The following is a 27,102-nucleotide window of genomic DNA, read 5'->3' on the forward strand; positions in this document are numbered from 1 at the left end:
CCGTTTTAGTATCGTGTGCTGTATGTGGGTCTGGATAATGAGCTGAGTCAATGTTAATGGAGTTTTGTGCAAAGTGACTAAGATTGTAAGATTGTATGGTTGTAAAATTGTATTTAAGGCCTGATCATTGTTTAATGTAAATTTTATTGTTGTATTTTTGATCCCTGTGACCCGTGGGACTACGGATGGACATGAGCCGTATGGTTACAATCCAGCGTGTTTACATTCGTGCTTTTGTCATGTGTGTTCATTAACATGCACTGTCCCAATCAAATAAACAAATAAATAAAATAAATAAAGAGCGGCTGAGTGTGGACAGGTGTCTGGTCACTTTGGACACTAGTCCCAGCACCTCCTTTACTCTGTTCCACCTTGTGATGTCATCATGTGGTGATACAGGAAGTGCTCCACTGTGTTTTTAAACTCCACACACCTTCATTTATAGAAATATTTGGATCTTTTTTGTTTATTTGATTGGGACAGTGCGTGTTAATGAACACACATGACAAAAGCACAAATGTAAACACGCCGGATTGTAGCCATACGGCTCATGTCCATCCGTAGTCCCACGGGTCACAGGGATCAAAAATACAACAATAAAATTTACATTAAACAATGATCAGGCCTTAAATACAATTTTCCAACCATACAATCTTAGTCACTTTGCACAAAACTCCATTAACATTGACTCAGCTCATTATCCAGACCCACATGCAGCATACGATACTAAAACAGCTTCTGGAATTGTACAATCTTCTACTGAACTAAAGGTAAAAGGAGCTGTTAAATTAAAAACTCCTCTGCTCCCTTTTCCTCTCTCCTTCTCTCTCTCCCCCTCCTCCCTCTTTAGACCGAATGTTCACTTGAAAACTCCCACTTGATGACATCACAAGGTGGAACGTTGCATTTTGTAGATGTCACAGACTAATAAAGTGACTCAAACATGTGAGTGAAACAAAACAACTCCAGGTCTGTTTTTGATGCAGTAAAAGTGTTAGAACAGAGTTTGTAATAAATTCCCTTTAAACTCTATATGTTTATATTGGATTGCACTGATATTTCGTTTTTTTAAAATCAATATAACGTGAAATGCAGCAGACGTAACAAAAACGTTATCAAAGAAGAAAAAAAATTCACATTTATTTGATATCAAACTGTTGAATTAAATATCAGCTGATGATGGGCTCTTACAAAAGATGAAATGCATCAGTGCAGCAACACGTCACACGTCCATGGGCTTTTTTCCATTTTTTTCTCTCAATACTTCAGTTAATAAATTAATGAGTGTCAGAGGATGAAAACATGTCCGTAAAAATGCAATACTGCGATGACACAAAAAAAGTCTTTTTTAAAAAACTGACTATTTCTTTCAAGTAAAATAAATTACATCCAATTCACTCAAATGTGCATGGCCCCGTGGAAACAAATGTACTACTGCAAAACTCATTCATGAAAAGCAAAAAGCACTTCACAAGCAGAGACGTGTCATGAGTTCATATGGACGAGTATCTTTTCATATTCAAACGTCGAGTGTGAGAAGCACATTTCCACCACTGTTTTCCTCATGACTCTGAAACGGCATCACTACGGAATCTGTGCCGCTCCCTTGTTTTTTTATTCTTTGACTTTTTACACTAGTGGTACAGCAAAATATATTTTCTTTAGCTGTTACTTTGACAACAGTTAAATGTGCAATAGAGAAAAATATAAGGCCTGAGTCTGAATTAGTGGTTTCTTTACAATCCTGACTGTGGAACTAGGTCTTTGACTAAAAAGAGCCGGGTTCACAAAGTCCCCCAGCGAGAGTCAGGAGTCACTCAGTTCACTCTGATCCTTTCTTCTTTGAGCAGACGGAGGAGGAGGAGGTGGAGGAGGTGGAGGAGCTGCTCCTCTTTAGTCCCACAGTTCAGTCCTCACAGTCCACACTGCTCCTCACGTCTGCGTGTTTGTGTTCATGAGTTCTGTGTGCAAAAGTCTTTTATTCATTCTTTTTCCACCCGACGACACTTCACTTCCTGTTCTAACAGGAAGAGCCGTCGAGTGCGGAGCCGGGCTCCGAGCGAGGAGCACCCGCGGGTGAGCCGTGTGCAAAGAGCCGCTCAGAGGCTGGTGATGAGTTGCATTTGTCCGTCGGCGGCCGCCTGTCCGTCGGGGGGACAGTCCAGAGGACAGTCCTGAGGACCGTCCTGACCCTCGGGGGGCAGGATGCAGCCGTCGCTGGGGGCCCGGTGTATGTGGTAATAGGACAGGGGCGGGGGCCCGTCGCCCAGTTCGGGCATGCTCTTCCTGTAGGCGTCCTCATTGTCACTGGGGGGGGAGTGGGACAGCTCCTCGTCCTCGGGGGGGTAGGGGGAGGCGGAGGGCGAGTCCTTCAGGTTGGGCATGCTGGTGTAAAGGGAGTCTCTGTTGTTGGGCGACTGGGACCCCGTGTCCTCCGCGGTCACAGTCTCGGGGCCCTCGGGGCGGCGCGGTGCTTTGTGAGCGCTGTACAGCAGAGAGTGAGTCCTCTGAGGAAGCAGCGGGGCCTCCAGCACCTCCTTGTGGTGGGGGTGCAGCAGCAGCTCCAGAGGGGCGGGCCCCCCACGGGCGGGGCCCCTCTGAGGGGACGAGGCCTCGGCGTGGTCGGCCACGATGGCGTCGTCCTCGCTGCCGCTGCCCTGGTCCGGGGCGGCCCTGGTCTGAGTCCGGTCTCGCTCCCTGGGCGCGTGGCGGCCCTTGGGGGCCCCGCGGGGCCGCAGGTTGTTGTGGACGATCTCAGAGATGATCATCTTCTCGAAGGCGGCGTCGTCCAGGGTGAGGCCCCCCAGGTCGGCGGGGGCCCGCACGGCCTCGTAGTCATCGTCGCGCAGAGAGTAGCTGTTGTTGAAGTTGCCGTTGAGCGGCAGCGTGTCCATGGCGCTGATGTCCCGACTGTGGCTCAGGGAGTGCTGTCCTACAACAGACAGAGAGAGACAGGTGAGGGGGGGGCTCGGACAGGTGGGAGGGGGCTGGGACATGAGGGGGAGGGGGCTCGGACATGAGCGCACACGGCTGGACCACACACACGACACATACTGCTCAGGACTCTTTGATCTCGGCTCATTTACATTTAACGCTAAAGTTTTCAGCTTCTAAGTCGATGCCAATTAATCTCCCGCCTCGTCCGGGCTCGTTATGTCTGAGTCTGATCGGGGCCAAAGACTCGATCCTGAACAATATTTCACGAATGAGATGAGAAAAAGATACAATATCAACAGCCAAACAGACAACAGCTCGAGCAGCATCCAAACAGAACAGGCAGATCACGGCCGCGGAGAAAGAAACAAACCCAGACTCAAACGGCTGATGGAAAATGTAGTGACGTTAACAATGAATAAAACATTCCACCTTTGAAAAGACGACAGAATAATGCGGAACATGTACGGCTCAGGACGGAACAAGCCTCACACCAACACGGCACGGTGCAATGACTCACTTTGCCACCACTCACATCAAGTGTGTCTGCTCAGGCTGTCGGGCCTAAGAACAGCTGATGTGCAAAAAAGTAAAAAAAATAAAATAAATAAGATGCCTCTTTTCAACTGCAGCAAGAGAAAAAAACACTAGAGGAGACAAAAGTGGCAGCTCGTCACACGTAGCCAGGATTCAGTCCGTCCAGCTCCGATTGTGCCCTTCAAATTAACTATAATTTACCGCGTGTGATGCCTCGTCCCAAACTGTCCAGAGCCGGATTGACAGCCAAATTGCCGGTTTTAGATCCAAAGGACAAATCAAGGACGACTGAATCCTGAGCACAGCAGGTGAGGGTTCAGCGGCAAGCAGTTTAACTCTACAATCAAAAAACAGCACCGTTCCCCGTGTATAATGACACATTCAGGGGCGAGCACTCGTACCATACAGCGCCGTGATAATTTCACATCGGCGCGAGCTCGGGGCTCAAGTAGCAACATGGAAATGAAGGGGGCCGGTCTGATTTGATGTAAGGGCTTTATTGGCGTTGCTGACATTTTGCGCGCGCGGGGAGACGACGACGGCGGCGGCGAGGACGAGGCTGGCAGGCTTCGCGCGGAATAAAACTGCACTCGTAGGTTTAAAGCGGATGTGTCTGAAAACGGCTGATAGCAACGAGAGGGAAAAAGAGCGTCTAAAAACAACATCAAAGACGGTTCGGAAAAAGCACAAAACCAGCGAAAGGGCAGAAAAAGGGAGGACCTGGGATTATGGGAACAGGCCCCGCGCGGGTGGAATTTGCATTTGTTTATCGTGCGCAGGTATTGTCTACGGAGAGGACAAACCGAGGGAACGGAATTGGACTGGACACGGACACAGCTGCGCTCCGGGAACGATTCCAGAGGAGATTCGGCCAAGATGTTCCGAGATGTTCCCCTCACTGATTTTTACAGCGAGGCGCCCACATCTGCAGAGCATTACTCAGTATTAATACACTTCTAATGGAGGACACGCTCATCCCGGTCCAGGAGCCGGATTTAATGAGAAAAGCAGGTCCCAAATCTGGAAAACGGCCCCGTGTTGATTTTGACGTCGCCTCTGTGGTTTGTAGCTCGTCGTAGAGTTGTACCTGTTTAATCGTCTCTCCAGATTTCGTGAGTCGTATTGATAAAGTCGTTTTGGTTTAGGTTCAAGTGGGGTTGTTGGAGCCGCGTGAGGATATTATACGGCGGCTAACGTTTGGAGATCCAAAGGGGAACCCCAAAACAGAAGCAGAAAGTGAGCTAATATTTTAAAGTCTCGAGGATCTGCAGGATAATGCGACTTTAGGCTGAAGCTCAACGACACTAGAGCAGAGCACGAGTATCATAGCAACCAAAGAGCCAATCAAGAGCGAGGCTGTTGAAGACTGTCAATCAAACCTGTTGCTAACGCTAACAGGAGCGACCTCAGGGAAAGAAGGACCTGATTTGTCTGTTATTAATGTTCAGATCTTGATTCACAGACACACAAAAAAAACAAAATAACTTTAAAGAAAAATACTCAAAATAACAAAAAAAACACCAAAAAAATTAAGAAAAACCCTAAAAATAAAACAAATTATAATAAATAAAAAAAAATCTTAAAAAATAAACTCAAAATAACTCAAAAAAATGTAGAGCGGGTTAATATGAACATTTAAGACCAAAATGATGAGACGAATTGCTCCAAAAAGTTTGAAAGCGTAAATGTTGATTTGTAAACTGGCAACATTTTATTTTTTTCCACTTACAAATTTCGTTTTACACTTACAACTTTGTAATTTTACACGTACAAATCTGATACTTCGCTCTCACGAGTTTTGAGACGATGCAAACTAACACTTTTGCACCGCACTGACTTTATCTACAGTTTATCTCAGTATAAACGTGTTAAAAGGTGAATAATGCTCATCATAATATCACAAAGGCCACTGCTCCTTTACTGTTTATAAACCAGTTTAGCCGTTACCGCAGTGATCCCTCTAGCCCCGCCCCCTCTAGCCCCGCCCCCTCTGTCTTCACCCGCTGCGTTTACGAATCTTTTTGAGACAAACTCGGCGCAACAAATGTCTCCGAACTCGTGAGAGCGTAATTTACAGATTTGTATGTGTAAAATGATATTTGTAAATGTTTTTATTTGCCAGTTTACAAATCAACATTTACGAGTTCAAACTTTTTGGAACAACTGAACCTTCATACACAGTTTTTCAATAGAAAGTGAATTGGAGCCAGACGTGATCATTTGGAACGCGGCGTTTTTAGCGATGTCCATTTATTTAAACAGTTTAGGACACAGTGTTTCCCAGAGACTAATAAAAATAACCTTAACATGTTTGTATTTACATTTCAAATCGATCTTCTCTCTGATCCAGACTTTAAACTGCACCTGCGTCTCACTTATCTCCATGGAAATGTTCCACAGTACGGCATTAAACCTGCCTGTATCACATTCATTCAACTTTAATCTGCAGTTTTAATTTGCTCAAAAATATCTTGAAACATTCTTACTGTGTGCAGTCTTGCCTCTCCATAGATCTGACCTGTCGACTGGCCTGGGGGCATCTCTCGCTTGTTTCTACGGAGATAGATACGATTTATGCCGTTACTGTGGAACATTCCAGGTAAAGTAAAGTAACATCTCCATGGAGACGCAGGCGCTGTGTCCAACACAAACACGACACAGAGTGGAGCCGGAGGAAATATTAAAAAAGTCATTTAGTTTGTCGCTGCTCGTTCTCCTCGTTTTGTTCGTTCTGCTCACTCTTCTTGCTCTGATCTTTCTTCTCGTTCTGCTCTTTCTTCTTGCTCTACTCGTTCTGCTCGTTCTTCTCGTTCTGCTCTTTCTTCTTGTTCTTCCTGTTCTACTCGCTGTGCTTTCTTCCCGCTCTGCCCTTTCTTCTCGCTCCACTTGTTCTGCTCTTTCTTTCTCTTCTACTCGCTCTGCTCTTCTTGTTCTACTCTTTCTTCTCGCTCTACTCGTTCTGCTCGTTCTTCCTGTTCTACTCGCTCTGCTCTTCTCGTTCTGCTAGTTTCTTCTCGTTCTGCTCTTTCTTCTCGCTCTTCTCGTTCTGCTCGTTTCTTCTCTCTATCATCAACCAAAACATGAACGCCCTTCAAGACAACTGTTGTGATTTTGGGCGTTACAAAAATAAAATGAATTGAATAGTTATTTTTTCGTTCTACTCGTTCTCTCTCTTCTCTTTCTGCCTGTTCTACTCGCTCTGCTCTTCTTGTTTTGCTCGTTCTTCTCGTTCTTCTTTCTGCCTGTTCTTCTCGTTCTTCTCGTTCTCTCTGTATCATTAAACCTCCTGTTCCTTTTGGACCTCGTCTTGTTTAAACTTCAGTCTTTTTCGTGAGAATCTCGTCTTCACAAACTCTGCCCTGACGTCTTTAAATAAAACATTTTTTTCTCGAGTTTCCTAAAACCGTCCGTCCTCCAGATAAACATGACGTCATCACGACTTTACCGCGAAAATACCGACGTTTTAAATCCCCGTCTGCCCAAAGGAGAAGACATTTAAAACGACAAACACTTTTATGTATCTGCACATGCTCCGAGAAAAAAGACAAGAAGTAAATGTACTGTACTTTAATGCTTTTAAGTATCTGTACTTCTTACTTTTACTTCAGTACTTTTGAGCGCAGTATCTGTACTTTCTACTCCACTACATTTTTGAACAGGACTCAAAAGTAAAAGTACTTTTCCTATGATTTAAGCAGTTATTTTTACCATATTTGTGGAAAAATCCTCACTAAAGTTTAAGAGTTCAGACAAAAATACACAAAATCCAAAATAAAAAATAAAAAACTGAACAAAATATGTGCCATTTTGAATCAATATCACTGCATTTACACTTCAAATACTTCTACTTTTTACTCTTAAAGTGCACTTCCAAACAGGTACTTTAATACTTGGATTTAGTAACTTTTTACCTCTGTATTTGTACTTTTACTTCACAAAACTGCGTACTACATAAACGGCTGTCCTATACATTACCACGCCGTTACCCTCCAGTGACTTTACACCGTTTTCGCTCTTCGTCGACTGCGAGACGACGCTGGATTGAAGCTACGGGAGCTGCCGCCGCGCTCGCCAAACGTGGGGGCGGGGGACGCGTTTTACGTCTTTGATATTTCATTGTTTTGTTGGGCATCCCCTGCTTCATTACCAGCGTGTTTCGAGCGCTCCCGTTGTTTGCTCGCCGCCTCGTAGCGATCCCGTGTTGCGGCGGTACATTTTTACATATTATATCTAATGCTTTTTTCACACGGTCGCCATCGCTGTTTTTGTATATTCCCTTTTATCATCAAATGCCTCCAAGTATCTGAAGGCTATACCCGCATTGCGTCACGAGCCTCCATTTTTTTTCTTTTCGCCGCTTTGATTGGGGTTTTTTCCCTCCCCCTTCGCCTCGACGCAGAAGAACTAGGTCACCATAAACATTGACATGACTTAAATCAAAGTCATCCCCGTTTCAAGTAAACAAAATGCACACGGGCCCGTACAGTGGAATGGGATAAACTGATGAGTGAGTCAACGCCGAGGAATTCCCATTTGGCGCCGTCTTATCCCGCTTATATAACACCGGGCTGGAGAGACTTTACTCAACAAAGTTTGACACAGAATGAAGAGAAATCAGAACTAATTATTTTGTGCGTTTTGTGCTGGAGTCGTGACCTCAAGAGTCGATGAGTTCAGAAAAACAGCGAGAGACGACGTGGATGTGCGGCGCGCTGTGGAACGAGCTTTTACCTGACGATCGTTTTCACTAAACTGTAAGAAGAAGAAGAGGCTGATGTGAAAACGGCAGCGCTGAAACACGAGCTGAAACTCTCATCAGTGACATGTTTGAGGGATAAATAACAGCGACGTAAAACATAAATACATCCATTTTCTTCTGTTTATCCGAGGCAGAAGTCAAAGCAGAGACTCTCCTCAGACTTCCCTCACCCCAGACACTTCCTCCAGCTGAGGTGAGGGAAGTTATAAAACATCTGGATCAGTTTGGTCTTATTTTATTTTAGTTTTAACCTCCTGAGACTCGAACTCTTTCATGTCTTTATTAATTTCTCTGTTATTTGGGCTGATTGGACCTGATGATGTCACATATGAGGACATTGGTTCTACGTTTTAATCATTTTGATAAAACATTTGAATAACGATTTGCAAAAACTACAAAAACAGCAACATTTGTCCTGAGTAAAAACAAAACAATTGCGTCTCATGTGAAGAGACAGGAGCAGGAGACATGGGCCTTTACTAAATATTCAAAACTCTTAAAAATATTCTAAACTGAATATTTTTGCATTGTTGCTGTTCTTCTTCTTCTTCTAAAAACTCAACTTCAACTCAAAATGTGTTCACATTTGAAAATGCCAGATCTCAAGACGATAAGGAAATAAATGTGATTTTCAGTCTCTGTATTGGTATTGTTTGATTTCAGATACTCGCACATCTTTAACTCTGTGGCGTCGGACGCCGTCGCCGCTGATTGACTCGCGGTTGTGGACTTTCCATTAGTGTAACTCTGCAAACAGCTGTGCTTCATGTAAATTCAAACGGCGTCTCAAAGCAGAGGCTCGAAGGACTGAAGCATGTTAGACTTTTTTGTTCTTTTTTTAGCCCTAAAAATCATGTTAAATGAAGTATCAGCCTGAACTTTTGCCTTTTTTTTCACACAACTTCCTCCATTTTACACATCCATCTGTATTTTTCCCTTGATGCATCAAATAAGCGACTGGGAGAATCCCGGCGGCTCCTGCGCTCTGATTGGTCGTATTCGAGGGCGTCGTGAGCACATGACCGTAATGACAGTGACATATTTAAAGAGCCTCATGTCTCTGCTTTGAGACGCCGTTTGAATTTACATGAAGCACGATTGGTTGCGGAGTTACGGTAACGGAAAGTCCACAACCGCGAGTCTATCGGCGACAACATCGTCCGACGATATAGAGTTAAAGCTGCAGTATCGGAATCAGAAGAATCAGTAATGGAACTGAAGAAGCTGTAAGAAACTATTTAAAATCAGCGGTTTCTCGTTTTACAGTAACAGACATTTAGAATTGTATTTTTTACATTTAACTAAATTTACCAGTGCGCTCTATAAAAAAGTGAACATCACTAACGCCTTTGCGGCGCCGCAGTCTCACAGCGTGTACGTTATAAAATATGATCCACATTATAAACCGTATCTTCTGCTTCTTTTGAACTGGGCGACTTTAAAGCCGACTGTACATCGCATAATAGAACAAAGTCAACATCAAGGATTTCACCCTGACTTCAGCACAGATTCACTTTGATAAGCAAAGTTTGACAGATCCAAAACGATGAGCAAATGCAGCGTAATTACTCCACACACGCCTCATTCACACTGCGCCAGAGCGCTGACCTCGGCCGCCGCAGGTTCAGGGTAAAACGTTTCAAGTTCAACACAAAACAAACACGGAGCAGATGAGGAGGACGTGCACCTGGGGAGTGGAAGGCCGGCGGCGAGGGCGTGTTGCACACCACCGTCTCTGCCAGCAGGTTGTTATAGGGGTTAGTGTCGTGGGTTCGGAGCAAAGGGTTAGTTAGAAGGTAGTTCCCAGTCATTCCTGTAATGAGCCAGACAAGGAGAAAACAAACATTAGGGAAAAGGAAAGAGTTTGAAGGTTAGACAGTTAAGAGCAGGGCCGTTTCTGGCAAAAGGTGAACAGTGGATGAGGCTGCGGGTCCCAAATGCAACTAGGGGGCCCCACAGCTGAATGCTGCTGTTCAAGGTCTCTTTATTAACAGGTACATTTTTAAAACAATGTCATGATACCAAGATGTTAATACAGTATTTCTATTTGTTTTACTTGTAATATTGTGGTTTAATGATTTTTTTTATTTGACTAGTTTTAGTTTGTTATTGAGAATTTTTTTATTTTTTTTTAATCATTCTTTGTCTCTGCGCAGCACTTCAGAAACTTGTTTTATGTGCAATAAAAATAACACGGATTTGAAATATTTGAACTTTTTTCCCATTATTAAACGTGACTTTTTTTTTTTTTTTTTTTTTACTGTTGTAGCAGTTTGCAAAAAAATAACAAATAATTATATAACTATTTTTTTCCCTCTAAAGAGCCCCCTAAAATGATTTCTGCATCGGACCCCACAAAATCTAGAAACGGCCCGGTCTGTAATCGTAATCGTTCTGCAAACACGGTTATAGATTTACGACCTTCCTCTTCTGTTACAAAGAGGCTTTGGTTTTACAGCTGGACGCAGACGGACGGCAGAAAGAAACAAAAATGTGGTTAAGAAAACAGTTAAAAGGTTGAAATGTTATCCCCAAGTGACCAGCAGCGAAAAGACTGGTCCTCCGCGGGTCAACGGGAGTCCAGCGGGTCACAATAACGACCCACAAGTCACTGGGAGGTTTTGATTGACATATTTTATTTTAAATCAGACCTATTGAGCTTGTGTCTCTATGGTTCTCATCTCTGTGGATCATTTTGTTATAATTTACACTTTTTAAATCACAATATTCATCTAAAACGAGTCAGAATCCTACGAGTATCAAATAAAACGAAGTGCGCACAGTGGGGGCGTGTCACAGTGGGCGTGTCACAGGGGGCGTGTCACAGTGGGCGTGTCACAGGGGGCGTGTCACAGGGGGCGTGTCACAGTGGGCGTGTCACAGGGGGCGTGTCACAGGGGGCGTGTCACAGGGGGCGTGTCGAGTTTAAACAGGGATTTATCGACAAAAAGGCGTCTTGAAAATAGTCGATTAAAATTAAACTCAAACATGAATCAGTCCAAACACAACTAAAAAAAGAAGTAAATGAGAACACGGTTAAATCTCTGAAAAGTTGATTTTTTTTAATAGGTCTGATTTAAAAACACGACACCAGGAAGTTCAAATGTCCTGGGAAAAAAAAAAAATTGAAGGAGGAGGCGTAATTCTTTGCGGTTGTTGTTTTTAAAAAGAAAATACGTCTGAGCGTTTAGCCGTTAGCTCGCTACTGTCGCTCACATTATCGCTCTTTGCAGAGTTGTGCTAAAATTATACAAATAGTAAAAAGATCGCACGACTGACAGCGAGATATGAAAGGATTTATCATCAGGAACATGTTAAACGCTTTACAAACGAAGTGTAAACGTAAATGTGTAAATGTGTGTGTGTGGGGGGGGGGGGGGGGGTGTGTGTGTGTCGAGGCTAAAGCTAACTCTTATCAAGGGTCCAATATTACACTCTCCTGAGCGTTAAACCATGTTATAATGTTGTTTCCTCCTCAAAAACAGACCTGGAGTTGTGTTTTTTTTTAACCTTTTTTATTCGTCTGTTACATCTCCAAAGCTCAAAATGCTCTGTTCCACCTTGTGATGTCATCAAGTGGTGGTTTTCCAAGTTAACAGCTCCTTTTTCCTTGAGTTCAGTCGAGATTTGCGAGGATTGCCAGGTCTGAAATGATCCAAATGATTCTAGAAATGAAGGTGTGTGGAGTTTAAAAACACAGCGGAGCACTTCCTGTATCGCCACACGATGACATCACAAGGTGGAACAGAGTGTTTTCAGTTTGAGAGAAGAACTCAGCCTAAATATCCAGAGTTTTTGTGTAAAAAATGTGTGAATAAAACTAAAAAAAACACAACTCCAGGTCTGTTTGTGATGAGGAAACATTAAAACATATCAGAAAACGGCGTAATATGAGTCTTTAAAATGAAAAAAACAGTAAATAAAAGTAAATAAAAACACGTATTCGGCTCCAAACTGAGCGCTGGCCATGTCCTCCGGGGAAACGTTCACCTCACTCGTCTTTAATCACATCCACCTGCAGCTTCCCGTCCACCGCGTGAACTTTGAGTATTTACTTATTCTAAAATAACCAGGGAAAAGCCCCATGGAGATATAATGGGAGCGGAAGCATTGACGATCGCGGTGGATCTCGCCGGGCGCCGCTGTGCACGGAGCCAATTATTCAAAGTCTGGGTGAACGTTTAAAAGACCCTTCAAACTATGTAGAACTTTACTGAAATGAGGGACGAGACCAGAATGCACAAAATATGTATTTAAACTGAAGTATTACAGCCTTGAATAAGTTTAATGTTTCAGTTCTACCTAAATAAATAAATTACCCACGATGCATTTTGTCTCTACTGTGAATAGAATTATTACTGTATTTTCAGTGTCACTTTTTTCATAGTTTGTCCGTGTGACTTATATCTGAAATTATTCAAATATATAATGAATAATTCCCCAAAAATGGAACTTATATATGATTTTTACTTCATTATTTTGTATTTTTTGGCTGATGTGACGTAAAGTCTGAAAAACACAGTTTAGTTTAACTGAACACACAGACTCAGTGTTTTCACGTTAAAGGTTAAAGACTCATATTACTCTGTTTTCTGATCTGTTCTGTTTCCTCGTCACACAGACCTGGAGTTGTGTGTTTTTTTGTTTCATTCTCACATGTTTAACTCTGTTCCACCTTGTGATGTCATCGTGTGGTGATACAGGAAGTGCTCCACTGTGTTTTTAAACTCCACACACCTTCATTTATAGATTTGGATCATTTCAGTCCTGGAGTTGACGATCTACAACTGAACTAAAGGTAAAAGGAGGAGTTAACATGAAAACTGTCCTCCTCTTGTCTCCTCCTCCTGTCTCCTCTCCCCCTCTCCTTCTCTTGTCTCCTCTCTCCCTCGCCTCCTCCTGTCTCCTCTCCTTATCTCCTCCTCCTGTCTCCTCTTCTCTCCTCTCCTCCTCTTGTCTCCTCTCCTTATCTCCGCCTCTTCTCTCCTTGTCTCCTCTCCTCCTCTCTTCCTCTTGTCTCCTCTCCTTTCCTCTCCTTATCTCCTCTCTCCCTCTCCTCCTTGTCTCCTTACTTTTCCTCTCCTTCTTTCCTCTCCTCCCGTCTCCTCTCCTTATCTCCTCCTCTTCTCTCCTTGTCTCCTCTCCTCTCCTTATCTCCTCCTCTTCTCTCCTTGTCTCCTCTCCTCCTGTCTCATCTCCTCTCCTCCTCTTGTCTCCTCTCCTTATCTCCTCCTCCTGTCTCCTCTCCTTCTTTCCTCTCCTTATCTCCTCCTCTCGTCTCCTTGTCTTTCCTGTCCTCCTGTCTCCTCTCCAGGACTCCTCTTCTTGTCTCCTTGTCTCCTCTCCTCCTCTCTTCCTCTCCTCCTCTCTTCCTCTCCTCCTCTCTTCCTCTCCTCCTCTCGTCTCCTCTTTAGTCCAATCTGTTCACTTAAAAACTCCCACTTGATGACATCACGAGGTGGACCAGAGCCTTTTGATCTTTAAACACCCCAAAAACGCAGGATTCTTCAAACGTGTGAATAAAAACACAAGTCCAGGTCTGATTTTGACGCAGAAACATCATTTTAACACAGTTTCATCGACACAAGACTCATTTTCTGCACAATCGTCCCTTTAATTTGATCGAACCCTAAATTAGCACAAACCTGACGACCTTCTGTGTCACTTTTCCACTCCTCCCCGTTCCTCCTTCCGTCGCTCGTCAGCCTCGTCTTACACCCGCCTGAACATCCCTCCCTGTTCTCACCTCTGCTACAGACACTTTGGGAAGAAAAAAACAAAAAAAAAACGCAGCGAACTTTGATCCGCAGCCAGGTTTTTAATGCTATTTTTGCCGCTCGGAGCTACGCATCCTTCATGTCTGCTGCCTCTTTTCTCTCTCGTTTCTCCCTCCTCTTGAGCTGCCGCCGTGTCGTAGGCCGGCTCGACTGAAGCGCTCGCTGTAGCCTACGAACTTCACTTCTCTGACAAAAGGGGTGAGAATAAAGGTCTGCTGCGTGCGTCTGTGCCCTTGTGTTTTTCGTGTTTCTTTTTTTTTTGCGTACCCTGGTTCAGCGTGGAGGTGCTGTTGATGTCTCCTGAGATGAAGGAGGATTCCGACTGTTTCCGCACCGTGTCGTTCCACATTCTCCTGATCCGGCTCTGGAAAAGGAAGAAGGAAGAGGGAGGAGGGAAAAGGAGGAGATAAACAAGGAGCATTGATCAGGACCAAACTGTGGTGTTTTGTGATCGAGAAATACAAAACCCGCCGTGTGTTTCGAGGCTGGTGGAAAAAAAATCGATAGTTTATGATATTTAACCAAATAAACCGCTAAAAACTCCTCTTTCACATGTTCACGCTGCACTAAACTGTTTACATAAATGGACAGAGCTAACCCGCTAGCCGCTGCGTTAGGAACAGGAAGTGAACGTAACGTGGGCACGACTCAGCGCTTCAAACAGCTGCAGTGAAACTCGTCATTTTGGATTTAAAATGTTCGTTTCTCTGTCGGTTTCTGTTCTGTCGTATGAAGAACAGTCGCAGAGGCTCGAGAATCGTTCTGTAGATCTTTATTGTCGGGTTAAAGGCGGCGTACAGCGAAATCGAGGCAAAATCAAACACAGAGTCTAACGTAGAGTCCAACAAATTGAGTTTACACCAGTGTTTTGAGAGCGAGAACTGACACTGTTATATCAGAAACAGAACGTTTTGTAAGTGATGTTGTGTATTTGTATATTGTTCTGCTCTACATTATCCTGGGGTTTTTATTTTGATTAAGAGAATAAAACTGAAGAACAAAGAGCGTGTCACAGTGGGCGTGGACCAGTGGGCGTGGACCAGTGGGCGACTAGACGACTAGAGCGTGGATAAAATCTCTAAAAAGTCGATTCTGCAGAGTCTGATTTAACCTCCTCAGATCCGAGCTCTTTTGTGGCTTTATTCTCTTTGTATTTTTTTTTTAGGACATTCATTTTGATAAAACATTTGAATAATAATTTGCAAAAACTATTTATTAAGAGCCTGAAACAGCAACATTTGTCCTGAGGAAAAACAAAATAAGAAAATTGTGCCTCTTGGAAAAATGTGTCTCACGTGAAGAGACAGGAGCAGGAGACATGAGACTTTACAACAAATAAAAAATAAATCAAATATTCTGAGCATTCTAAACTCTTAAAAATATTAAAAAGTCTAAAAACTATTATGTTAGAAGAGAACAGCTCTGTGTGAAGTTTATAAGAGACGACTTCATCAGTGATACAGAACATTTAAGCCCAGATCACCTGAGTCTGAGACGAGCTGCACCGAGACACAATTTAATAATCTGAAAACAAACTTTTACACAAACACCTGCTCCTGTTTTTAATGTTTTATATGGACTTTTTTGCTTTCATTATTTTTTCAGTTTTTGTATTTTAAACAGGGCGCCCTGAGAAAAAAGAGTGTTTCATAAAATAAAACTGCACATTTTGCTGTAGAGCGGGGCCTGACCTGAGCTGGCGGCCATTTTGTAAACTGTGGCCCAAAACAAGAAAAACAAAACGATCTGACGAAGGCTTTTCGCCGAAACGTAACCTAAAAATAAAAAAAAACCTTTATTAAAAAGCTTTTTTTTATTTTAGAAGTTGCTGCTCGTTGCATTTGCGCCTCTATAAAAACATCCGTGTGCGTTTCCTGTTTGAGTTGATTAAACATCTGTCTTGCGATTGGGATCCCCTCTCCACAGATCTGACCTGTTACCTGCTTCAGGTTTGATGTCACAAAAGAACATTTTAGGCACAAAAACCACATCCCCATGAAAAAAACAAACAGAAAAGAGCTCAGAGTGTTCAGTTCTCTCGTCTTAGCCCCACACGGTGACCGAGTCCAATGTGAGTGGAAGTGTCTTGCTCAGTGACACAACAACAATCTGTGCTCCAGACTTTAGACGGAGTTCTCCACTTCAGCCCCGTTACATACATGTTTACTGTATGTTCTGCAGTATAAGTCGCATAAGTTTGTCCAGGGTGCGACTTATATGTGAAATATGTTTTTTTCTTTATTATTATGCTTTTTTTTTTTTGCTGGTTTGGTTTATACTTAGATGTGATTTATACGTAAAATGTTTTTTTCTTCACTATTATGCATTTTTTGCCGGTGCGGTTTGTACTCAGATGCGATTTATACATGAAATATGCTTTTTTCTTCATTTTTTGGTGCGACTTATACTCCAGTGCGGTTTATATTTTCTGTTAGAAAATATGTTTCCTTTTCAAAATATTTCCAGTTTGTAAATATTTTCTTGAATCTTAAATATGGATGTTTTAAATTTAGCTTATTTTTTTAGTAGTTTTTTTCTTCATTATTATGCTTTTTTTTTTTTTTTTTTTGCTGGTGTGGTTTTTATACTTAGATGTGATTTATATATTTATTTTATATTTTTTCTTAATTATTATGCATTTTTTTGGCTCTTTTATACTCCAGAAAACACAGTACATACATCACACCTCTGAGTCTGTATAATCCACACACACACACACACACACACACCCCCACACACACACACACACAACATAAGTCTGGATTATTATTTTTTGGTCTGAAATCCAAATTTAAATCACCTTTTTTCACTATTTCCACCTCTGCTCTTTTCTCAATGACGTCCCTAAGAATAGCTTCAACTCCGCCCTCGTACTTTCATCCAGACAATTCAAAACAAAAAAAACACAGAGTCCTGGTCGGTGTTAAATTCTGTGTCTTGAGAAGTGCCAGCCCCTGCAGCAAACGCGATTAGGAGTGGTCTGCGTGTCGGCCATGTTCTTATCAGCTCAAAACGTGTCCATCACAAACTATTACGGGCAATAGAAGCTCCAAATGCATTTTCATTCAGTTAAAAAAAGACTGTCTGATCACGTTAATGCCGCAACACATCTGTAATATTTCCCGATTGTATAAAATTCAATCCGTTCTTTGATACATAACCTTGGGAGGGTGATAACGCGCTGCAATAGTTGGCGGAATGATGCAAAGAGACACAAGGATATGCTTTATAAGGAGCGAGCCGGCGAAAAAGGAGAAATATTACAGACTCAGAACAAGCTTTGGTGTTTAATTAAATCCTCACTTTGTTGGTTACGTGCTCGTCGTGTAAGGATAAGGTCAGTGTTTTATGTTTGAATTACTAAACGCGCACAAAAAGTCACATCGGGCTGGATTAAAGGTGATATATTTAGTCCTATATCAACAAAATGAGGAAATAAACGGGGGAAAACGTTCGTGATCGGAGTAAAAAAGAGCAGCTTTGTTTTAAATTAATGCTCCATCACGGAACTTGTGATCTACGGGGATGGAAAGTCAGACAAATTTACATAAACGTTGGATCTCAGTGTGACTCTGAAGTGCTGTACGTTTGCAATTTGTTTTCTCCCTGACAAAACCCACAATGTCGATGAAACGTTCTGCACCGACAGTATTTCTACAAGCATCATTTTTATTTCATTACACTGGTCCCTGGTTTATCTCGGGGGTCACGTTAAAAAAATAACCCAATTTATACATTTATTCTCTGTTTTTGTCTGTCAAACCCCTCACCACACACTTTATACACTTTTCTCACACAGGCGTTAACATTTTCTCACATTTCTCTCTCGTTTAAACTCTCTCAAAGTTCAAACCTTCGTAGGCGTCTTTGTCGGTGCAGAACGTTTCATGGACATTGTGGGTTTTGTCGGGGAGAAAACAAATCGCAAACGTACAGCACTTCAGAGTCACACTGAGATCCAACGTTTATGTAAATTTGTCTGAACACATTCTGTACTGGACAGGAGACACGGCACGGAGGAGACTGATGGACAATGGTCTACAGTCCAACAGCCAATCAGGACGCACGACACAATGGTCTACAGTCCAACAGCCAATCAGGACGCACGACACAATGGTCTACAGTCCAACAGCCAATCAGGACGCACGACACAATGGTCTACAGTCCAACAGCCAATCAGGACGCACGACACGATGGTCTACAGTCCAACAGCCAATCAGGACGCACGACACAATGGTCTACAGTCCAACAGCCAATCAGGACGCACGACACGATGGTCTACAGTCCAACAGCCAATCAGGACGCACGACACAATGGTCTACAGTCCAACAGCCAATCAGGACGCACGACACGATGGTCTACAGTCCAACAGCCAATCAGGACGCACGACACAATGGTCTACAGTCCAACAGCCAATCAGGACGCACGACACAATGGTCTACAGTCCACAAAAGGTGAACCGCGATGGAACTGTACAGGAAAACGTTTATATTTTTATTTCTCAAACAAATGTTGGGCCTGAAAACATTTCTTGATCTTTTGTTTCATTCTATAAAACTTTACTTATTTTTAAAATCTACGAAGGTTTGAACTTTGAGAGAGTTTAAACGAGAGAGAAATGTGAGAAAATGTTAACGCCTGTGTGAGAAAAGTGTATAAAGTGTGTGGTGAGGGGTTTTACAGACAAAAACAGAGAGAATAATGTAAAAAATAAAGATGATACTTCACGGATTTCGTCTATTGCGGGTTATTTTTAGAACGTAAACGAGGGACCGATGTAATGCCATACTGACGAATATTCCTGAGAAAGCAACGAGATTTCCATGGAGAAACAGGCGCTCAACAACAGGCCTAGTCATGTCTGTGGAGAAGCGAGCCCACGCAGAGTCAGAATTCACGGTTGTCAAGCTGCATTAGAGCTATAAAAACACCCAGAACGAAATCAATGTTGTTGTTTTTTTAGTTTTTCCCTCTGAAATGTTCCACAGAGGAGCTTTAGTCTTGCTGATGTGTTTGTTTTGCAGGACGATTAGCCGCACGTCTCCTGGTTCAAACATTTTGCACAGGTGACAAGCTTTGGCGGTTGAAATTGCATTATATATTTATCCCATTCAGTCGTACAGAATTGACACCTAAGAATAAACTCGCACTGGCTCCTGCTGTTGGGATTCATGGTCATATCTCCCAGCATGCACCTGTTCAACCCACTTCATGTTACTTATACATGAAGGACTCTATGGGCTCCTTCAAACACCATTCAGCACATGTTTATTGCACTTAAATGCTACTTTTCCTGCTTAAAAAACAATCGCTAACACTGCTAAACCCACTCCACTCATGCTAGTCTTCCCGCTAACCGCTAAAAGCTAACCAATCCTGCTAAAAAAACACTGGCTCCAACATTCCAAACTCAATTACTCGTGTAGAAATGCCCCGCAGGCTAACCCCGGGCGCTTGTACGCGCTCATGCTAGCTGGTACCTGTGTGGCGGAGGAGTAGCGAGCGGTGGATCGTGACGTGGACGTCTTGGCGGAGCTGTGCGAGCCCTCGGGAGGCAGAGCGCCGCAGCACTGGGACTGGCGAAAGCATTTGCTGTACTCTTTGCGGACCTGGAACGAGACGTAAAATATCAAGCAAAATGAAAGTACGGCTAACGCTATTCCCCCAACAAAACAAAAACAAAACATCTGTATCAAAATGTCACCCGGCTGACAGCGGTAAATGCCAGATTTGTAAAGGACAGCGGCGACACGACGCGGCGGAGATGATGTGTTTTATATTGATGCTTTGAAAGAGTTTGGAGGGAAAGTAATAATCAAATCTGACAGTTTTGTTTTGGTTTTCAAACTTTTTACACCAAGTTTCAGCTCATGAATGATTTGGAGATCGAGTTGCACCAAAACTGGACCAAACCGGGTAAAAAAAAACACAATAAACATCTGGATTTACGGAAAAAAACAAGTCTAAACTGAACTGGAATCACGACTTAAACCTGTATTTGATTTGTGTTTGTTTGTCAGTGAACACATCGCACAAACTCAGAACTTTCTTCGGTGATAAATTGCAACATAAATCACTGAATAATAATAATAATATATAAGTTAAAAATAAACTTAGAGGTGCAACATCAGAACAGCAGTGCACACATGACTTTTTAAGGTGTTCAGTATCATAAAGTGTCTAGTTTAGTGCAGATTTTATAAATGTGTCTTTGCTCAGAACAGATAAATATTCTGTATTTGCAGCTGTTGAACTTGGACCAGATCATTAAAAACAAATAAACAAACGAATACATTTAATAAAGGTGCAATAACGTGGGGCCTGTTTTAACTCCATCATTTGTTACTTTTCCGTTCTATGAATGTTCAGAGATTTTTATGGTAAAAATTATGGTATAATTAAATTAAGCCTCAAATGAACCTTTCCATTAATGAGCAAACCCATGTAATTAATTATCAATGTGCCACCAATTATTTATTTATTTATTTATTGTTGATAATAACAGTGTCCCCCTTGTGTTTATTTTTTTTATTTTTTTTTCTTAACATATGTGTACAGTATGTGCATTTATGTGTATCTATATATATATTTTTTATTTTATTTTATCATCATTTTATTTTCTTTCTTTTTTCTATTTCATTTCTATATTTGTATCATTATTTTTAGTATATGTGTATGTATTTACTTTTTATTGTGAAAATCATGAAAATAAACAGTTAAATTAACAAAAAAAACAACAAACCAAAGTGTGTGTTAGCATGCTAGCTGCTGTTGTATTACCACGATGCCTCTAAAAGCTGTGAAAAGTGCTTATAAACTCATCTCTGTGAATACTTTGAGTGATGAGTGACTCTGATCCGCTGCAAACCGTTTTAAATTCACTTTATGTGTTTTAAAGTTTTTGTAACGGTAAAAATCCGACACAAAAGACACGAGATCCGAGCTGTAAACTGAGAAAACAAAATCAGACCCGAGGAAATGAGACACAGAAGGACAAACGACGACTCGATGACGAGGTTTAGAGACGTTTGTTTTGTTTGTTAAAGGTTTTATCGTGGGGACAGCAGAGTTTGTGTGTCGTTCTGTTACATTTGTGAAATTAATTAAACTAAATAAATAAATGATAAAAAGTTTGGGAACAAAGAACAAGAGGAAAAACAAACACATTTTCCTGCTTAAAGCCTTTACAAAACGTCCTAACGATTTGACGGAAATGAGGAATTTCCCGTTACCTTTTTCTGTAGGAGGCAGTGGAAGATGAAGATGAACATTCCCTGGAGAGTGTTGAAGATGGTGAAGAGATACGCCATCACGATCGACGACTCGTTCAGGAAAAACAACCCAAACGACCAAGTTAAACCCAGAAGACAAAGAAGAGCAAACGCCCCGAGCACCCAGGACCTGCAGAGAGACAAAGAGTGAGACAAAGAGTGAGACACAGAGTGAGACACAGAGTGAGACAAAGAGAGAAAGAGTGAGACAGAGAGAGAAAGAGTGAGACAAAGAGCGAGACACAGAGAGACAAAGAGTGAGACAAAGAGACGAGACGAGTGAGACAGAGTGAGACAAAGAGTGAGACACAGAGAGACAAAGAGTGAGACACAGAGAGAAAGAGTGAGACAAAGAGTGAGACACAGAGTGAGACACAGAGACGAGACACAGAGAGACAAAGAGTGAGACACAGAGTGAGACGAAGAGAGAAAGAGTGAGACAAAGAGTGAGACACAGAGACGAGATGAGTGAGACAAAGAGTGAGACGAGTGAGACAAAGAGTGAGACACAGAGCGAGACAAAGAGTGAGACAAAGAGACAAAGAGAGAAAGAATGAGACAAAGAGTGAGACAAAGAGAGACACAGAGACACAGAGTGAGACACAGCGAGCGAGACAGAGACAAAGAGTGAGACAAAGAGACGAGACGAGTGAGACAAAGAGAGAGACACAGAGCGAGACAGAGACAAAGAGACAAAGAGTGAGACGTATGTGTATGTATTTGTGTTTATGTGTGTTTATGTATATGTACGTGTGTGTGTGTGTATGTGTATATATTTGTTATGTGTGTGTTAATATGTGTGTGTACGTGTGTGTGTTATTATGTGTGTGTACGTGGGTGTGTATGTGTGTGTGTGTTTATGTGTGTTATTCTGTGTGTGTCTTATCCTGATCTTTCTCCCTGTGAATTTGCTAAACCAGTTTCTTTTTTTTATACAAATCCGTTTCTTTTTTTCAGAGCAGTTTCCAGGAAAAGCCTCAGTCGAAATGAGAAAACTCGTGCGTCAGTTTTGATGACGGCGCCTGGGCCTTTACTGAAACACGAGAGAGGAACGAGCCGCCCCGAGAGATCCAGCGCCCGCCCGGAGAGCGTGTCAGAGCGACGGGAGACGAGGGGGCGGGGGAGACGACACCGGGCCGCCCTCTGTGGAGCGGCGGCCGTGGGGGAAACGCCGCGGCTCCTCGTTTACAGGTTTGTGGATTTTTCTTTGAGTTTCGCACATATTGCAACCAATTATTTCAGTTTTGCACGTTTGACTTTGAGACGGGCGCCGGGCAGATTTGAAGCGAGACCCTAATTAATGACAGTTAATGAGTTTTGAACGGCTGTGATAACGTGTGAAATCCAATCTGATGGTGAGATGTTGTACGGCAATAAAAGACCAATCAGAAAAAAACAAAAACAGCAAAGAAACTGTTTTTCGCTGTGTATTTTGGGTGAAATCGCTTTGGCGGCTACAACGAAAACTCGCCCACCCAACATATGCTGCTCTGCCCTCTGATATATTGTCGAACAAGGATTTCGCCACGGAATCGGTGATTTTTTTTCAAACTGAGCGACGCAGGAAGAAGTGGAAAAAACATTTGTATTTTTTACTTTTTTTAATTCATTTTTTAAAACTCCTACATTACGCAAAATCGACTTTTGTGAGTTTTAGTCCATGTTATAACGCCGTTTCGTCCTCAAAAACATACTTGGAGTTGTGTTTTGTTTCATTCGCACATGTTTAACGCAAAAACCCTGCACATTTAGGCTTTCAAAAGGACGCTCTGTTCCACCTTGTGATGTCATCAAGTGGTAGTTTTCAAGTTAACAGCTCCTTTTTTTTACCTTTAGTTCAGTATAAATTGGCAACTCCAAAGCTGAAATGATCCAAATGATTATGTGTGGAGTTTAAAAACACAGCGGAGCACTTCCTGTATCGCCACACGATGACATCACAAGGTGGAACAGAGCGTTTTCAGCCTAAACGTGCACAGTTTGTGGCGTTAAACGTGCGTGAATGAAGCAAAACGCGACACCAGATGTTCTGTTTTTGATGAGGAAACGACATTAAAACAGATCGGGAAAACGTGGTAATACGTGCACTTTAACGGTCCTCGGTCGTAGCATAACCGCGGCGGAGCTAGCGATAGCGCGGGTCACGCCGGCCGTTATGAGGGAGTAAAAAACGCAATATAACTGGAGGTGGAATCATAAATGATCTTAAGACGCAGCGGCAGGGCAGGATCGAAAACGCCAAAATGAAAAATATATTGGGAGAATGGAATAAACGTTAAGGTCGTCTGGGGAATCTGGAGAGGCCGAGGCAGAAGTAATGGCGGATGTTATTTTTCACTTCGCACATGATTGAGCTCGGAGGAGATGGACAGGCCCAAAGTAACCGCTCCGGTCCAGTCACCTAATCTCCCCGAGTGGACGCCACCCCCCCCCCTCACCTGATACCCCCCAGCCGGGACGAGTCGGGTTTCATGGAGGTGGAGTGCTTCACCATCTTGTACATGGTCACGACCAGGAAGATGACATTGACCTGTCAGAAGAGAAAGAGAAAGAGAAAGAGAAAAAGGAGGGAGGTTAACGTGGCACCGAGCCGAGCGCAGCCATCGATATCCTGTCAAAACGGGAGCGCCGAGGCTTACCAGAACTGAACCTCGGAATACGACTTAATCCATACGAGGTAACAGAGGATGGACCAGTCTCTTACTTAAGCCGTCACCGACTCCGCCCACTGGTATTTACGACTTTACGGCTCAAAATCAAGTCTTTTTTACGTATTAAAGCACAAACTGGACTCTTGTGAGGTTTAAATCGTGTTCTAATCCTGTTACCTCCTCAAAAACAGACCTGGAGATGTTTGAGCAGCTTTTTATTATTAGTCTGTCACATCTACAAAGCTCAAAACGCTGTTACACCTTGTGATGTCATCAAGTGGTAGTTTTCAAGTGAACAGCTCATTTTACCTTTAGTTCAGCAGAGGTAAGTGGCAACTCCAGAAGCTGAAATGATCCAAATGATTCTAGAAATGAAGGTGTGTGGAGTTTAAAAACACAGTGGAGCACTTCCTGTATCACCACATGATGACATCACAAGGTGGAACAGAGTGTTTTCAGTTTGAGAGAAGAACTCAGCCTAAATCTGCAGAAACAAAACACAACTCCAGGTCTGTTTGTGATGAAGAAACACCATTAAAACAGACCAGAAAACACAAGGTATAATACTCCCTACAACAGAAGAATAGCCAGATGTGACTTGACGGGGGAAGGCTTTGTTTTGTTTTTGTTTTGTTTCCAGGTCCTGGGTTCTTTTCTGGTAATAAATAAACATCTCCTCTGTCAGAACAGCAGGGCCTTTTCTCTCAGACTTTTAATTATTTACATTTTTTTCATTTATTCTACAACTGTGATTAAATAAGTGAAACTCCTCCCCCTTTTCTTTCATTTTTTATTGGTTTACACATTACAACGGTTTTAGTAAGTTTAGTGTGTGACGGGTTTGGACAATTATGAATCTTTTTGGTTTTTACGATTATATTTTGACCCAAATACTGTATTTTCTGGACGATAAGTGTCAGTTCTTTCATAGTTTGTCCGGGGGCGACTTATATGTGAAATTATTCTTATATAGAGTGAGATCCAGAGTAAACTTGTTGTTTTTTCTGCTTTATTTATCTGATTAACTGTTAATATCTTACGTTAACAAACCAGACACGTGTTCAGTTCTGTCTGTGCTTCATGGAGCTGAATAAATATAAATGTGTTACGTTAGCGTTAGCATTAGCATTAGCGTGATGTACTGATATTCAGCCTGTTGATCCACATTTTATTATTATTATTAGAACTTGACTTTAAAGATAAAATGTCTGTTCTTGTCTCAGATTTTGTAAAATAAATGCGCCCAAAAAATGCGACTTATATGTTTTTTTCTTCATTATTCTGCATTTTTTGCTGGTGCGACTTATACTCCAGAGCGACGTAAAGTCTGGAAAATACAGTAACTTAAAATCTGTCAACTGGGCAAAAAGTTGTAGAAGTGAAGAGGTTTGTCTGCACATCCAAGCCGCGGCTTGGATGCGCAGACAAACGTCTTCACTTCTACAACTTTTTGATTTCGTTTTATTACAATATTCAATCCCTAAAGCAAAATCTCTCAAATCAAAACAAAAAATTCTGTTCAAAATGCTGCAAAAAGCTGTGAATCATAAACGTTTTTCTCATTATTCTGCATTTTTCGTTGGTGCGACTTAAACTCCAGAGCGACTTATACTCTGGAAAATATTAAATGTTTATTCTCCTTCAACACAAGCTGCTTTTAAAACTGTTTTGTCCCACTCTACGAGCTGGACAGTGAACGCTCAGGGGAGTGGAGGTAAATAAGAAGTGTAATTAACTTTAAATCTAATGTAGTGAAGAGAGTTTTCAGTTTCAGTTTTTAGAATCCGTGGGCTGCATCCCGCCTCGAGTCAAAAACATGTGGACTTTTAAATGAGACTCATCAAGATGTTTTTGTTAGCGTTTGACATAGGCAGGGATTCAGTTAGCTTCTAGCTTTGAACGCAATTTCATCGACTCGGAGTCATTCTATTTTAATTTTCAAAGGGAACTGAAACATCACACCTAATTAACTTTAAATGAAGCTACCTGTGAACGCAAAGTGATGTACGCAGACAATCAGAGACGGGGTTAAGGGCCAGTGACGACGCTCTAAACAGATATTAAAGAACCATATGAAAAGCACGTTTTCCATTTTAAAGAGGGAGAGTAACGTCTAAAAGGGACAAACTGGTAAAACACAACAGACTTAGCTCACAGTGTTAGCATTTGTTGGTTTAAAAATGCTATATTCACCCAAAACAACAGATTTAACAGTTATAGTGTGGAACAGCAGGGGAGGAGACAGGAGGGGACAAACGGGTCTGTTGTCCCGGGCCCCAGGGTTTTAGGGGGCCCAGAATTTGATCATTTTTCCATTCATTTATATTGAAAAAACTCAAAATACAAAAAAAAACAACAACAATAAACAAAAAAAACAACAAAAAACTCTAAATAACTAAAATAAAACAAAAAATAAAACAACTTAATAAACTTAAAAAAATAAACCCCAGGATCATGTGGAGGGTTAATACGAACATTTAAGACCAAAACGAGTCTGAAAAACTGTGTCCTCTCTCTGTCTCTGCTGCTTCAATGTAAAATGAGTTGATGAAGCAGGAAGTGCGCCCATGATCACTTCCTGTTTGGAACGCGGTGGCTAGCAGGTTAGCTCTGTCCATCTATATAAACAGTCTTTGTTTTACACTCGCTGTTCTGTGAGGGTTGAGCAGGGAGGGGTCGTGTGGGTGGAGCTTTGTAGGAATGTGGGCGGAGCCTTAGACAAGTGACGTGACATTGTGCACCGTGACATTGAAAACCAGTTCAGATGTGATTTTAATAAGGGAACAACGTTAGCAGAAAGTTCAAAACCCCATCTGTAAACGACTGGTGTTGGGTGAGGAAATCCTTGATTGAAAAACGCCTGAAATGGAAAACGATACTGGGCCTGGCGAAGTCTGGTTTATGAAATTTTGGTTTATTTTTTCCCTTTTTGCTCAAGCTGCAGTTCTGTCATGGAGATAATAAATAAACAAAAACATCTGGGTGAACCGCACGTGGAAGTGTCTCATCTCGAACATAAACATACATCTGAGGCTCGCACTCGCTCACGGACAGAACGAAACGAACAACAGCTGCGTCAGAAACACAACTCAACTTACATTTTTCACAACTGCGTCTCCTCAAACTGAGTAAAGAAGTGACAGAGTGAGACGTCACCACAGCTTCAGCTCCAC

At 42.2% G+C, this 27,102-nt stretch overlaps 1 protein-coding gene across 4 annotated transcripts in view; it reads right to left on the minus strand.

Moving 5' to 3' along the window:
• Nucleotides 1-1,188: 1,188 nt before the first annotated feature.
• Nucleotides 1,189-27,102, minus strand: part of LOC117385051 (adhesion G protein-coupled receptor L2-like) — a 222,171-nt gene continuing 196,257 nt past the window's right edge. For 2 of the 4 annotated variants that reach the window (XM_033982292.2, XM_055228534.1), the window contains 6 exons: nucleotides 23,717-23,808; nucleotides 21,240-21,408; nucleotides 19,488-19,616; nucleotides 14,275-14,371; nucleotides 9,918-10,043; nucleotides 1,189-2,932 (listed from right to left, as the gene is read on the minus strand). In XM_033982292.2, coding sequence (XP_033838183.1) covers nucleotides 2,100-2,932; nucleotides 9,918-10,043; nucleotides 14,275-14,371; nucleotides 19,488-19,616; nucleotides 21,240-21,408; nucleotides 23,717-23,808 — 1,446 coding nt within the window. In that variant the 3' untranslated portion in view covers nucleotides 1,189-2,099. Of the gene's footprint in view, nucleotides 2,933-3,454; nucleotides 3,509-9,917; nucleotides 10,044-14,274; nucleotides 14,372-19,487; nucleotides 19,617-21,239; nucleotides 21,409-23,716; nucleotides 23,809-27,102 lie in introns of all 4 variants that reach the window. The other 2 variants (XM_055228536.1, XM_055228535.1) reach the window with 2 other exon arrangements.

The sequence above is a fragment of the Periophthalmus magnuspinnatus genome, chromosome 17 (assembly GCF_009829125.3).
Source record: "Periophthalmus magnuspinnatus isolate fPerMag1 chromosome 17, fPerMag1.2.pri, whole genome shotgun sequence".
NCBI classification, from domain to species: domain Eukaryota; kingdom Metazoa; phylum Chordata; class Actinopteri; order Gobiiformes; family Gobiidae; genus Periophthalmus; species Periophthalmus magnuspinnatus.